The 15,878-nt window shown below is 34.5% G+C and overlaps 2 protein-coding genes across 2 annotated transcripts in view; both read left to right on the top strand.

The window, feature by feature from the left end:
- Positions 1-5,520, top strand: part of LOC127853241 (prostaglandin reductase-3-like) — a 30,197-nt gene extending 24,677 nt beyond the window's left edge. The window contains exons 7-11 of the mRNA XM_052387579.1: positions 500-571; positions 777-838; positions 1,078-1,180; positions 4,174-4,359; positions 5,007-5,520. Coding sequence (XP_052243539.1) covers positions 500-571; positions 777-838; positions 1,078-1,180; positions 4,174-4,359; positions 5,007-5,075 — 492 coding nt within the window. The 3' untranslated portion in view covers positions 5,076-5,520. The remainder of the gene's footprint in view (positions 1-499; positions 572-776; positions 839-1,077; positions 1,181-4,173; positions 4,360-5,006) is intronic.
- A 753-nt stretch (positions 5,521-6,273) lies between these two features.
- Positions 6,274-11,762, top strand: LOC127853240 (THAP domain-containing protein 11-like). Its single transcript, XM_052387578.1, has 3 exons — positions 6,274-8,373; positions 8,601-8,729; positions 9,226-11,762. Exons 1-3 carry the CDS (start codon positions 7,993-7,995, stop codon positions 9,781-9,783), a joined length of 1,068 nt encoding a protein of 355 aa, XP_052243538.1. The 5' UTR covers positions 6,274-7,992; the 3' UTR covers positions 9,784-11,762.
- The last annotated feature ends 4,116 nt before the right edge of the window (positions 11,763-15,878 follow it).

Here is a 15,878-nt window from a genome sequence, read left to right on the forward strand (position 1 = left end):
GTGTATCTCATGGAACTGCACATTTTGAGTGGTGAAAGGTCAAGTTCAAGGTAATCCTTCAAGGTCGAAGGTATTAAAAAAAAAGCGGCGCATTAGGGGGCTTTGTGTTTCTGACAAACACATCTCTTGTTTTGTTAATTTTATAGGATTACTAAAAACAAGCCAATAAAACTAAATAGTTTTTTTAACAAGTACATTCAATAATAAAGAATAAACATGCAATTAAATAAGTTTAATTAAAAATTAAAAACTTTATAAAAAGTTTAAGCATGTAGTTTAAATAATACATCTTTAAGTAGAATTACTATGTGGACTTTTTCATTGACATTATAAAATACAATACTAATCAATACAAATCTAGAGAAGCAGAAATCATAAGAGAAACTGTATACTGTTGTTGGAACTATAATACAACACTTTCTTCATGACTTATGTTGAACTGTACAGCTAGTAAATTCTTGCTGACAAATGTTGTAACAGTGAACATGTTTGCTTGCAGGATCTTGGTTGTGATAGACCTGTCAATTATACAAAAGAAAATCTTAGAGAAGTTCTGGAAAAAGAATACCCAGTATGTATTGAAATTTCAAAAATCATTTATTTTGACTGAGGTATATTTGCCTAAATTGTAACGCTAATTGTATTTTGTAATAAGTAGCAATAGTGAATTGGTGCCAATGAAAACTATTTAATATGTTTTACATAAATATCATAAATATAATATATATATAATGTGTGACGATTTCTATGTGTGACTATGTGACTAATTATTTCAGAATGGAGTTGATGTGGTGTATGAGACAGTCGGTGGAGAGATGTTTGACACCTGTATTAATAGGTCAGTATTTTCTTTGTGAGGAAATACTAACAATATGCATAGTTAGTTATATCAATTTATTATTTTATGTCTAATGGTTGGTTCTATAATGTTATGGATGTATATTAATATGTTTTTCTGTACTTATAATGTTATATTATTTTATGATAATTTATATTACTGGTTTATATTATATTATTATATGTATTTTGAAGTATAGCTGTAATGAATGCATGTAAATGATTCTATTACTCGCTTAGTTTAGCTGTTCATGGAAGGCTGATTGTTATTGGATACATAGAAGGTTACGAGTCAGACAAGGGTTACAAACCTTCCAGAACGCTCGCCACTTTACCAGCCAGGGTAATAGAAAAAGGACTTTCTGGTTCATGAAAAAAACATACTGGACATTCAGTTGTTACTTCTTACTTAGACATATTATCAGAGGGGGTAATCACGTGACAAACAAGATGGCGGCGTCCATGCCGAGGCAGGTTATTTACGTTGTTTTATACCCTGTATTACTTGCATTATTATTTTTTATTCCGCTCACTTTCCAGCCATATTAGGACGAAAGTTACTGGCTTTTATTTCATAGTAGTATTCGCTCTATATCTCAACTTTACTCGGTGCAAAATTTCTTAGCGGGATTACCTAATTAGGGCTCCACTTAGAAAATTTGCGGGGAGTAAAGTCGAGATATAAAGCAAATTTAAATCAAAATAAATGCTAATCACCTTTTTACTGATATGGCTGGAAAGTGAACGTCATTTTAAAAATAAACAGAAGTAATATAGGGTATAAAACGGCGAAAAATAACCGTCTCAGTATGGACGTCGCCATCTTGACTATCCCCCTCTGATTATGTGTCATGGGTCTGTTTACGAAAAGTAGCCTTATTTTAATGCCCCCCTTCGAAGAAGAGGTGGTATATTGCTTTGCTCATGTCGGTCGGTCGGTCTGTCAGTCCGTCCACCAGGTGGTTTCCAGATGATAACTTAAGAACGCTTGGGCCTAGGATCATGAAACTTCATAGGTACATTGATCATGACTCGCAGATGACCCCTATTGATTTTGAGGTCACTAGGTCAAAGGTCAAGGTCACAGTGACCTGAAATAGTAAAATGGTTTTTGGATGATAACTCAATAACACATACGCGGCCAACAGGGCGAACTCTGAACAATATAACTGAAGCAACTGGTCTGTTATCCTAAATCTATAATTATCAGTCCAATGAAACATCATCCTTTGAGTAAAATAAAGTGGATCAGTACAAATATTATCAGAATATGAGATTTTTTGTATATTTTGTATTTTAAATATTGTGTTAATGTTTAATTTTGTTGATTAATATAAATATAAGCAGGGCAGGGGAGGTAATACACTATTATATCTTTCTTATATACAGGGGAAACAAATGTGATAAGTTTAAATTTCATGTTAAATAAATAGAGGATATTTGTTCATGTCAGTGTGAGATCATTTGTTATTTTTTATGATCACATTTTATTATTACTTTGACAAAACAACACTTACCTGAATACCACAATGGATTCCACCCAAACAATACCCCACGCCCCTACCAGAATCCCTTCCCCCCCAACCTCACCCCCCCCCTCACTCCCCCCTACCCCCCCCGACCCCCCTCAAAAAAATATTTTTTTAAACATCTAATAAATTACCCCACCCCACATTATACCCCCTCTCACCACCCCCTACCCCCCACCCCCCAAAATAAAAATCCCTTCCCCCCCAACCTCATCCCCCCCTTATTCCCCCCTACCCCCCCCAATTTTTTTTTAAAACATCTAATAAATTACCACACCCCACATTATAACCCCCCTCTCACTCCCCCCTACCACCCCCCCCCCAATTTTTATTTTTATTTTTTAAACATCTAATAAATTACCACACCCCACATTATACCCCCCTCTCACTCCCCCTCACCCACCCCCCCTAATTTTTTTTAAACATCTTATTAATAACCACACCCCACATTATACCCCCCTCTCACACCCCACCCCCCTCTCACCCCCCTACCCCCTACCCCCCACCCCCAATTTTTTTAAACATCTTATAAATTACCACACACCACATTATACCCCCCTCTCACTCCCCCCTACCCCCCCACCCTCCCCCCCCATTTTTTTTAAACATCTAATAATTACCACACCCCACATTATACCCCCCTCTCACCCCTCCCTACCCCATCACCACCCCCCCCCCCTATTTTATTTTTTATTTTTTTTAACATTTAATTAATTACCACACCCCACATTATACCCCCCTCTCATCCCCCACCCCCCTACCTCCCACCCCTCCCCCCCAAAAAACATATATTTTTTTTAACATATAATAAATTACCACACCCCACATTATACCCCCTCTCACCCCCCCCCAATTTTTTTTTTTTAAACATCTAATAAATTACCCCACCCCACATTATACCCCCCTCTCACTCCCCCATACCCCCCCCCCGGCGCCCCCCTCCCCCGGGCCCCCCCCCCCAATTATTTTTTTTAAACATCTAATAAATTACCACACCCCACATTATACCCCCCTCTCACTCCCCCCTTGATCATGACTGGCAGATGACCCCTATTGATTTTCAGGTCACTAGGTCAAAGGTCAAGGTCACAGTGACTCGAAATAGCACAATGGTTTCCGGATGATAACTTACATTAGGTCAAAGGTCAAGGTCACAGTGACAAAAAACGTATTCAAACAATGGCTGCCACAAAACTGACAGCCCATATGGGGGGCATGCATGTTTTACAAACAGCCCTTGTTGTAAAAAGTAATTGATTTGATCTAGTTAATACACATGTATTGTAGCCGTTGGATGTTCAAGTTACACTTTACCACTCACTCTTGCTTAGTTTCAATCAACCTTTCATGAGTTGTAGACAATACATTTAAAAGTAGCCTCTAGATAATATGTGTTGTATAAACAGTCAACTTTCTTCAGTGGCTTTAACAATTATCTGTATAACCAGTGTGTTTAAAAAAGCTCATGTGAGCCCTTAGCAAAATGTATATCACTGGTATCCTGCAAACATAATCTTGTAACATATAATGTAAATATGGTTATTGAGAAATGTTAGTTCAATGTTAGTAAGACTGTATATGTTTCATTTCTATTTGATTATAAAGTTTATTGACCTCTAAGGCTCTTTTTTCATATCACAATTTTATCACAAGATCTTATAGTCTAAATTACCTTTGAGATTTCTTATTGAAAATTATTTTTTGTATTACATACATATATTTCCATATAAAAGAGGTCTGTATGGATACTGCTCAGAATGATGTATTATATATTTGACTTCATTTTACACTGCCTTTCATCTTCCAGTTGTTACCGAAGTCTGCAAGTGTTCGAGGCTTCTTCTTGTTTCATTATGTGAAGGACTGGGGACCATATGTCATGAAACAGGTTCAGCATTTCAGTGAAGGAAAGCTGAAGAGTATTGTTGACAAAGGGGAGAGAACTGCATCAGGACCTTTCATTGGTCTGGAGAAGGTGGCGGATGCAGTGGAGGTACAACACAATTATTTCCATATATTATAGATAGTTAACATAAATTGTATAAAGGACAACAATGTCTCATATTTAATAAATATACAGTTGTTCATACAATTGAATACTTGTTTGTATCAAAATTAAGTTAAAATAAGGCTTGCGTGTAGACAATAATTTGTGCAACATGTACTTTACGCTTATTTGTAGTTGGCTAATTGACAACAAGTGATGTATCCAGGTAGCAGAATAATTTAAACGCTAATTTTCAAATTATTTTTATTTAAAGTATATAAGAATATGAATATGAACACATGATATTAATGCTTTTTAATATGGACTGATGTTATATCTAAGTCTATACTTCCTGGTGTTTTTTTAGTTTTAAATGAATGAATTTTTAATTGAATCATGGGCATTAAAGTGTTGAAGCTGTAATTGAGTAAGTCTATGGGAAAACCATAATGCATGTTTCTAAAGTTGTGTACCCGTTTAGCTTTTGCTGTATGCACATGCTAAGGGGGGACTACACTTTCCATGTTTACTTGATTTTTGGTTGGAATTTACTTTATTTAAATTAATTTTTACAAAAGAATTATTTAAAGTACATGATTTAAGCTTAATTTTCCCAAACAGCAGCTCACTTCCAATTTATGTTTGGTTTGTAGTACCTGTACACAAAGAAGAGCATCGGGAAGATTGTTGTAGACCTGGAGGACACAAAGTCAAAGCTTTGAAAACCGAGCGTCGGAAGTAATTAATCAGACATATTTAAAGCTGGCTCAACACTAGCGGCAAAGGATCTGTTTAAAACTCTGCTAATGTTGATGTTAAAGAAAATCATGTTGCAGATTAACTGTTATTGTTAAAGAAATGTATACTAAACAGCTTTGTTAATGGACATCTTTTTCACAAAATCAAGTTTATTATGAAATTATTTTGTTGGGAATATTTTACTGTAAGGAATAAAGTTTGCCCTGTAAAAGACTAGGTAAAACGGAAACATATGAGTTTATTTCATCAAGTTTTATTTGCTATTTCAGTTTTTACTGTTGCTAGACATCATTGTAGACTTGATAGTAGGTTTTGCTAACATTTCCGTTCTCAAAGATATTATTGCATATGTTATATAATTTATGTTACCCAAAAATCTTGTTTCGTTTTCAATAAAGGTTCAATCGCGTTGCATCTTTAATATCCTCTGATTTTAGGCGCAGTAATTTATCAGAAATGTCATCGCTAAAAACAAACAGGTTTTACAGGAAATGTCAAGTGTCAGCTAAGTACACAGTGTAAAGTATCTGGATGTATCGGAATTGCGGTACAAACGCATACGTGTGTGTGTGAATAGATATGTCAATTAAGCATCTTTTTTACGTAGGATGTTAATGTTTTTGCATACCGTTATTCAGTCTTTTAACAAATTAAAGCTGGGAATAGTTTGGAATCTTACATTCGATGATCTTCCTAAAGACCAAGAAATCGACGAAGCCTGTCACACGATTAATAATGATTATGCGTCATTTCAAGAATGAAAATGCATTTATTAGTGTGCGCAATATGTGCCCAAAAGGAATGCTTATGGTTGTTCATGGTTTGTTAACCGGAACTTGTGAAACTATACTATCCTGTTGTGATGTTAATATTCAATGGAAAGCAAGTTGGATCCTTTTTCCAAGTTCTTTATTCAGTCTAAAAGATTTTTAATGAAATTATAAACAATCCTTAAGTAAATTCGATACATGTTCCTGTTTCTTCTTCGCTCTTGAACAGGATTCCTTGTTTTATCAGAACTGGCGTTTAATCATATATATATATATATATATATATATATATATATATATATATATATATATATATATATATATATATATATATATATATATATATATATACTAGTATATATATATATATATATATATATATATATATATATATAAGATATATAATCTGTTAAAATCAGGCTCGACTTTGTGTTGCATGAGTAAATGCATAGCTGAGGTTTAAGATCATTATTTTCAATGCGCTGAGTGCAAACTGCAGTATCTATAGCATCATTGGATTTTAGGTTAATTAGTTAGGTTATTCATGATACAAGGCCAGTATTATTAAAGTAAAAAAGAACACAAACATAATGCATTATCCATGTTTGCAAACTAGTATTATGTTGAACAATTGAGAACATATCTTATTGTGTCTTCAATAAGAGAAAACACATTAATTTAAAACACATGTTACTTAAATTTCGTTTTACATTCTAGAATATGAAAATCTGGATACGTTAATTATAAAAAAAAGAATATGTTATAATAATGATTCTTTCAATCTGATTTAATAAACTTTAATAACTTGTATATGATTAACATAGTTTTTTACCATTCTTGACATAAAGCATCTCTTACATCGGCATTTGCATTGATTTATTGTTGTCATTCTAATTTCGCTTGGATTCATAATCTAGAGAGGCAATTGTGGTAGTATGCAATATAACATTACAAGTCATAGATGTTCTCTAAACTAACGAATCCCCGATCGTGCATTATTCTGTTTGAAACTGTATCGGGCATAATATATATTGAACACAAATCTGGTTAAATGTGATTCACTTTTATGTGCAAACAAATAAGTGGACGGTGACAGAAATTCGGTCACTAGATTCTCACAGCCCATCGTTATTATTCATGGAACGCATCATGAGTTCATTGATTTCCAACGTAAATGATTACACAAAACCACACAGTTACAACAATTAATTATAGCATATTTTGACAAAGTAAGGGTCTACAATAAGTCAGACGGAGTTGTAGGTTACGACTCTCGATGACTGCGAACTAAATTACAGTTCTTCAGCGAGGAAAACATTGTCGATGCTCACAAAAAAATAAATGGTTTTAGTAAAATCCGCGAATGTCCAATCTCTGGCATTTTTGAGCTACACAGATAAAAAAGAAGCCGATATTGCAAAATACAGAGAGTATAATTATGTCGCGTTATTTCTAAAGGTCTGAATATATTGCGGAACTTATTAGCCATGTAACATTAAATAAGTATCATTATACCTTACAAACCAAGTTAAGTAGTTTAACAATTTCACTGTAAATGAACATTGTTTCCGTCATATGTTAGTTTCTTCGTTGCTTGTGTGCACATAAATCATATCCTTCAGATCACGGGTCATCTGGGAAGATTTCTGGAGAACAACCAGTTATGAAGCAATTACCCATGCATTTTTCAGTTGTTTCTTTTGACAAAAAACACACACCTTTCTGTATCACACACCTACGCTCTTCTTCAGGAAGAAATTTTATATTTAGTGTTCTCATTGTGAACTATAAATACAAACATGCTTTCTAAGGAAATACGCTCAAATAAAATGTTCATGTGTAACTTCAGACAAAAGTCGCTGGCCAGCCACTATTCACGATTTCGACATTATCAAATAACGCGCCTAACGAGAGCGAGAGTTCAGCGAGATTTCCGCTTCGGGGGGGTACCGGTGTTATTGCGACACTGTGTTTACAACGAGAAAAACATGGCAGTGTAAAGTTAAGATCTGATTAAGATAATTACATCGTTATGTGTCTTGAATATTATCAGAATATACATTGTTTTATCAAATTCGACTATCAAATGATGTAATAAGGGTAAACAACAATGGGTAAGAAAGACTTTTGCTGTGCTGATGGTTGCTCTCATGAACGTTCACGGGGAGCAGTTTGCAAATTCCACAAATTTCCTACAGATCCAAAGAAAAGATCGGCATGGTTATCTAAAATATCAAGGGTCGTTAAAGTTACAGAAAATGGAAAAACAATTACAAAACCGTGGGAACCAAGTGAGTCATCAAAGCTCTGCAGCTGTCACTTCGATACTCCACCCACCAGATCAAGGAAATTCAGTTTTGTTCCTTCCATATTCAAGCACAGACCAGCCAGCACCAAGCCAAACAGAAAACCACCCAAAGAACGAGCTCCTGGTCTGCCAAATATAAGCACTACAAGTACAAGGAGACCCCTGTTTACAGCCATTCCATTGGTATGTATTTAATAAATAAGTATTTCTTAATTTGCTGAGTAATTGCTAGTTCTGGTTACCATAACTTTAAATGTCGCTTTTTATGATTTTTGACAGGCGCGCCATTAAGTACAGGTCTGTCAATACTATATAAACTGTACGCTGAAGTTTCTTTAGCTAAGTAATTGCTATGTGAAGTACTTCACTATACATCAGTCTTATATGTTTTTTTAAATGGCATCTTTCAGAATTCAACTGAGATTCAAACATCCCAAGCCCAGGAGATATTTGCTGATAGCTGTGATGCTGATCGAGACTTCAGCCCGGATGCTTCATTGGAAAATGCAGATATAGAGACTGGTCAAATAGAAGACCTTGTACGTTCTTGTCCTTTGTTCTTTATTAAGTGCCTATAGTATATGGACTATAAAGTAACTCTGTTATCATATTAAGATTAAATGTAAATGAGTGTCAAAGTGAGCTTGATATACATATAAGGGAATATACCATTTGCATGCTGGAAATAAATTAAGACTTATTTGTTCAAACAGGTCAGTTACATATTTTTTTTATTCATTTGTGCATTATTAGAACATACATGTACCTCTCAGTTAAACTTTTAAGATTTTTATTGCTAACAAAATAACAGCTTATTCTTCAACATAAACTTTCTTATTTAAATTAACTTGCAAGGTTATAATTTAACAACTTGCAGCTAATACACCAAAATGAGTGTTCTTTCAGCTTTTCTTATGTATGGCGATATAGTTGTTTTCAATGAGCCGTAGAAACATTTGAGGGACCATGGCTACTGGGCTCTTATTTATTCATATCTCTACTTTGTAATTTCATTGTTATGAATTTGCATTTCAGAATCTGGCTACAACACTGGCGGGACATGATTACAGCGTGGCAGTTGCTGATCATTCATCACATGATATACTGCGGGTGCATGAGGACCTCTGTGAAATCCTAAAGGAAAAGGACCGCCTTCAGAAAGACAGTGATGAACTTCAGAAATTAAAAAATAATGGTCAAGTATTGAGTGTGAACGAGTTGAAGGAAAATGATAAACTCTTCCAGTATTATACTGGACTGAAAGTAGCAGTTTTTGATGCACTGTTTAAATACCTGGAACCAAAGGCAAGGCATATTAAGTATCCCCATGGCGAGCGGACATGCTTGTTTAAGCATCACTCTGAAGTAAATAAGAGAAAGCCTGGCAAAAATCGGTCTACGAGCCTGGAAGAAGAAATGTTCATGACATTAGTGAAACTTAAGATAGGACTGCAGACAGTAGATTGTGCTGTAAGATTTGGAATGTCTCCTTCAAATTACTCAGCCATTTTCACAGCATGGGTCACATTGCTGTCACAAGAACTTGAGAAGATTTGCAAAATGCCACCAAACACTGAATGTGAGTTTCAATAGCGCCAAATGTTTCCGCGAATTTAGGAACCTGAGAATAGTGGTGGACTGTACGGAGTTATATTCCGAAACGCCATCATCACTAGGGGCTCATAAGCAGTTCCACTCTAATTACAAACATCACAGCACAGTGAAATTTTTAGTAGGCATGAATACGGGTGGAGCCATCACATACATTTCTGCCATGCATGGTGGTAGATCAAGTGATAAATTTATTACCACTACAGCTGGTGACATGCTTTCGCCATTGAACCCTGGAGAGAAAGTCATGGCTGACAGAGGGTTCACCATTCAAGATTGCCTGCCACCTGGAGTGCAACTTATAATTCCACAATTCAAACATAAAGACAAGTCTCAATTTACGAAAGATGAACTCCAGACAAACAAGAAGATTTCTGAAGCCCGAGTACACATAGAGAGAGCTATTCGTAGAATAAAGCAGTTTCAGATTCTGCGTACAGAGGTCAAGTTGACACAGGTTGACGTGTTTGAAAATATGTTCAAGACATGTGGTTACCTGGTTAACTTTCAGGATCCTTTCCTAAAATGTGATGGCGACTAACTTATATAGTGTGAGCTATTGCCCATAATGTGTATTATTTGATGAGAAGAACTTTGTGTGTTGAGATAATACACTAGAGAGAATATCACTTCCTCGCAACTGTTGCTTTAAAGGGTCAGTCTAACTGTAACTGAGATGCTCAAACATTGATAACCACAGTATTAATAGATTTCTGTGTCCTCATGTGTACAAAGATGTATATAGTAATTGACTATTTTAAGGATGTCATTGTGATATTGCTGTGATTTCACTATATATCTCATTTATACAAGTACTAGTTAGCACGGCTGTTTAACACTAGTCCAAATAATCATCCAGTATTACTACATGTCATTCAGAATTTCAATTGATGTATATTCGCCTTAAGCTCTTTGTGATATTTTGACTTATAATATGAAATATGTGCTTATGATCAAAGTTAACTGTAACTGAGTTGTTGAAAATTGATGATCACTGTATTTATAGATTTTTGTGTTCGCATGTGTACATACCTTTATATACTAATTGACTATTTGAATGATGTCATTGTGATATTGCTGTGATTTCACATTATAGAAATGTTCAACACTCGATATATTTAAAATTGTTATCTTTTATATATCTCATTTATACAGGTACTAGTATTTATTAAGATTAAGTTTGCTTTACTTTTGTTCACAAATAATAGTGAAGATGTTTTGTTGTCCTCGACGTTTAACATTTTATTTACACTAGTCTAAATAATTATCCAGTATTACTGCATGTCTTTCAGAATTGAATTGATGTATATTTACCTTAACCCTTTCAGTGCGGGAACCGAATTTTAAAGGCCTTTGCAAACAGTTTGGATCCAGATGAGACGCCACAGTCCCACAGAACGTGGCGTCTCATCAGGATCCAAACTGTTTGCTATTCTGATAGTATTCTTTGAAAAAAATCGAAGAAAATGCTAATTTTAGAAATTCAGCAGACGACATTTTAGCAGAAGACAAATTACCCAGCATGCAAAGGGTTAAGGCTTAATAAGCTCATTGTGACATTTTGACTCTGAATATGAAATTATGTGCTTATGATCTAAGTTTTATTTTATCAAAACAATACTGTAAAGTGTTCCCAGACAAAATATACATTAATGATATCTGTGATAAGTGAAAGTTTTTTATATAAGCAGCTCATATTGAGTTAGAAAACAAAAGCTACACGTAAACTGGGCATTTATTATTGCATGTAACATTATGTTTTAGTACTTTGTCAACAGGGTATTCCTGATGTACAAGTGTATTTTTATTTAATTGCATGGATGAACAACTACATTGTAGATGTGTTATATGCTTCATGCTGATTATTATTATTCTCGTATGCATTTGCTGACTGTATGGTCCATGTCTTAATTTTATAATATATATGCCGTTTTTGTTTAAAATAAAACCTTTAACTATTATCTTCTGGTTTATCTTCCATGCAAAATATACTTAAAGGAGTTTCAATAATTTCATGGTGATTCCAAGGCAGGGTTGGCACGAAAAATCCCGCTCCTGGGAAAAACAGGTTTTTTCCGCCCCGGGCAATTCTCTGAAAGTGGGCAAAACTGGGCAATACTATTTTTTCTTCATTAAACATGCAGTTGAAATTGTTTTTTATCATCCTTACTTCTCTGCTAGCCTCTGTTGTAAAGAAAAAGAGTAAGCAATTGCTGTAGAATTGTTGGCAATAATATTGAAATAGAAGTAACATATTGTCACTGTATGATATATAAAATTTTACTGCAGACTTCAAAGTGACTGTTGTTTTATTAATTACAATATCTAGTCAGTTTCTTAGAAAAAAAACATGATTTAAATAACAAAAAGCAATCTGGAATTGATAAATGGACTTTTATCATGATTTTAACCTAACAATATGAAAATAAATAGTCTCTTCATATTACAAACACAATTAACAGGAGTCTGTCACTTACTGTAGCAATCAAAGCATGTTTTCACAGTTTATGGGTGGGACCTAATTGGCACTAGTCTGTGTATCTTTTATGGCCCCTAATAAACAGTCAGAGGGCCTTTGTCTGGCCCTAATAGGGCCCTTATGTGGCCCAAATAGGTCCAGTGTTTATCTAAGTGGCCCAGTGTAATTGTTAGTTGTACAAACTGTGTGAGTGTCATAAATGATGACACATAACACGGATACCAAGTTATACCCAGTATTGTCCATTAAGACCATTAAATTGAATTTCATTTATGTAAAAATAAGAAAGTATTATTAGGATTCCAAACTTTCCACATGCTGTAGTTGGTTAAAATGTAACAAGTAGTTTCTAATTATTAATAATTAATGGATATGTTTTTAAAGAGACTAATACTTATAGAAGTTATATAATTGTGTAATATCTTTATTACCCAGTAAAGCCCATCCAAACCATCCAAAACAAACACAAAATGCATTGCACTTTTTTTGCAGAAAAAAAGTAATTATTAATATGCATCCACTTGAAGTAGAAGTTAACAGTGTAAATAATAGAATAGAATTGCTAAAATTAATAGTTATTTTCTGTTATGTACTAAATCATTTTTATCAAATTGCAAGTTGTGCTGTTGTATAATTGTGTATTATCTTCGATACCCTAGTAATGCCCATCCAAACAGACAAAGAAAAAGAATTTCCATTTTCATAAAAATGAGAAGGAATTATGAATATGTTTTCACATGAATTAGAAGTTGACAATGAAACTAATAGTTAAAAATTGTTAATAGATATGTTCTTTTAATAAGTACAAACTCATTATTATCGTATAAGCAGTGCTCACTCTGGCCTTCAGAAAATAATAGCCATATTTTGTTTCCTTAAAAAAATAATAGCCAAAACATATGCGGACTTTTCCGCAAAACGGTACTGAAGGCAAAAAGAAAGAAAAAACCATGAATCTCATTTTATCTATGTTTTATTAAATGTATATCTATTGATTTAAGTTATAATATATATATATACTCAAAAACAAGCATAATATCAGTGTGTCATTTTCTTAAAAAATATTATCATGGCTTTACAATAAAGAATACAATCAATGTTGTGGGTGTGACTTAACAAACCAGATCTCAGCTACAGTTACATACACATAAAAATTAAGGGCAGAGGCCCCAACCCACCCAGAGCACTAATTATACTATTTTTTATAGTTTTTCCAATTGCAATTTTTGGTGAATACTCGAAATATTATAAACCACACCTTCCGTATCACCGCATGTGTATTCGTCATTCTATTTTTGCTGTTATGAACTTCGAAAATAAATCATAATGGACGAAAAAAATACAGTATCCGAAAACGGTAATCCGAAAAATTGTACGCGTTTTGCACATGAAATATGCATAATATAAAATATTTATATGCATAATCTAAAATGTGCATATCGTTCGACTACTTTATCTCTTAATACGGCGTTTGCCATCGGCCGCAATATTGTAGGCAGAGGCCAATATCAATTGTAAATGATTTATTCCAAAAATAACACTTTCGCAATGCCGATCATGTTTACATCAATTAACGTCATAGCGCGTGAGTTAAAATACACCACCTTAGTGTAATTCCAAACACGTGTTTCGTTAAAATTAGCTGACCATGGCATATGCCGGGTCCCTTTGAATTGGGAAAACCAGGTTACCTGGTTAAAAATTGGAATCATTATGTTTAAGCAGACAACAAACAGCGGTAATTACGGGGATAATTAGTTGATGGCGATTAAATAATTATTTCATCAAGCAATGTTCAACGTAATCTAATTGCAGAAAAAACGGCGTGCAAAACAAAACCAGCCAACAATATTAGCGGCGATTTTCAATAATGACGATTAAATAATAATTGGCGAAAAATTAACAAAGATCTAACAGTTACCGATAATTGGTAAAGCACAGGGAGATTAAAGACGTTTTTTCCGAAATATATCACTGCTGTCGGACACTGATTGAGAAAAATGCTCTAGGCCACAATGTCGCAGAAGTTATTGACGCGTGTATGACAATACACAGGGTCGAGTGTGTACACAGGTAATCTCGTTATCGATTTTTCCTGCTTGAAGGCCCGATTTGCAGGCGTTTCGCAATCGCCGGACAACATTTAGTGGCAATTTGTTTTTTTATGTAGGCGGATAAAATAATCGCCATTTTTTCTAGACAATTTTAAGAAATAATAGCCAGTTGGATAAAATAATCGCCATTGGCGATAATGTCTGGCAGCAGCGAGAGCACTGGTATAAGTTATACAATATTGCAATATCTTTATTACCCAGTATTGCCCAGTAAAACCCCGGTGTTCCCAGTATTACCCACCTGGGCCGGTCAATACTATAAAACCCGGGTTTTATGCCAACCCTGTTCCAAGGTCAAGGTCTCACTTGTAGGTTAAAGGTGAAAAAAGGTTTAATTATTATTTACTACCGGTATTCACAGTAAGGGGGCTCGACAAGTTGGCCTTGGGTATCTATTTTTATTTCTTTCAAACGCATTAGATTTGAAGATCCCTACTATAAGTACAACTACATGTTGCACAGTTTTGATGTAAACAGGGTCAAAATATTGAACGCCATGTGAAGTACATACATGTACGATTTTATGTGAAATTGCCATCAAATAATTCATTGTCAACTTTAATTAACCGATTGTATAACAATACAAGATTATAAAATTTATTTCGTTTTTATTTCAAAATTTTAATAACACAATAACTAACAGCAAAAACAAATTGTACCACATGATAAGGAAAAAAAGCTTTTTTTTGTTTGTATATATACGAGTTGTATTCTGGGAAAACTAGGCATAATGGCATTTGCGTAATGTGTCGTCCCAGATTAGCCTATGCAATTCGCACGGGCTAATCAGGGACGACACTTTCCGCTCTTATGACATTTTTCGTTAAAATGACGTCCGTTATTAGCAAAAATCCAATTTCGGTGGTAAGTGTTGTCCCTGATTAGCCTGAACAGACTGCACAGGCTAATCTGGGACGACACTTTACGCAAATGCATTATGCCCAGTTTTCTCAGAATGCAACACATATATAGAATTTACATGCACGTACAAACATGATTATGATAGTGTTTGTTAACATTAATAAGACAGAGATTTCGATAGATTTTGAAAACGAGGAGTCAAAATGACCCAATGCTTCTAAATATTAGGGGCCAAAATGATGTTCTGCAGTCCTTTAAGTTCAATGTTTGATAAAATATCTTGACTACAAAACAATGTCACAGTTTCGAACACACTTGGGGCAAAACCATGGTGGTTCACTTTCAAGTTCAGGGTCTGGCGAAAAATTTACACATCTCCAGTGAAACCACTGCCCGCATTTACATTCACACTCGCAGTTTATACTCGCCTCAGAGTTGTCAATTACATTCTCAGCTAGCAAAATGCCACATTTTCCACATGGATAATGTTCTGTTTTAGCACTGACTGCTATTTGAACTTCTTTGCGGCATGTTGAGGCTGAATTTTGGTTTTCTTCACCTGATGTCAATTGTCTGTAGACAAACTTTAAGTAAAACTTATTGACATCTGCAGCCAGTTTCAG

Source organism: Dreissena polymorpha, chromosome 12 (assembly GCF_020536995.1).
Source record: "Dreissena polymorpha isolate Duluth1 chromosome 12, UMN_Dpol_1.0, whole genome shotgun sequence".
NCBI classification, from domain to species: domain Eukaryota; kingdom Metazoa; phylum Mollusca; class Bivalvia; order Myida; family Dreissenidae; genus Dreissena; species Dreissena polymorpha.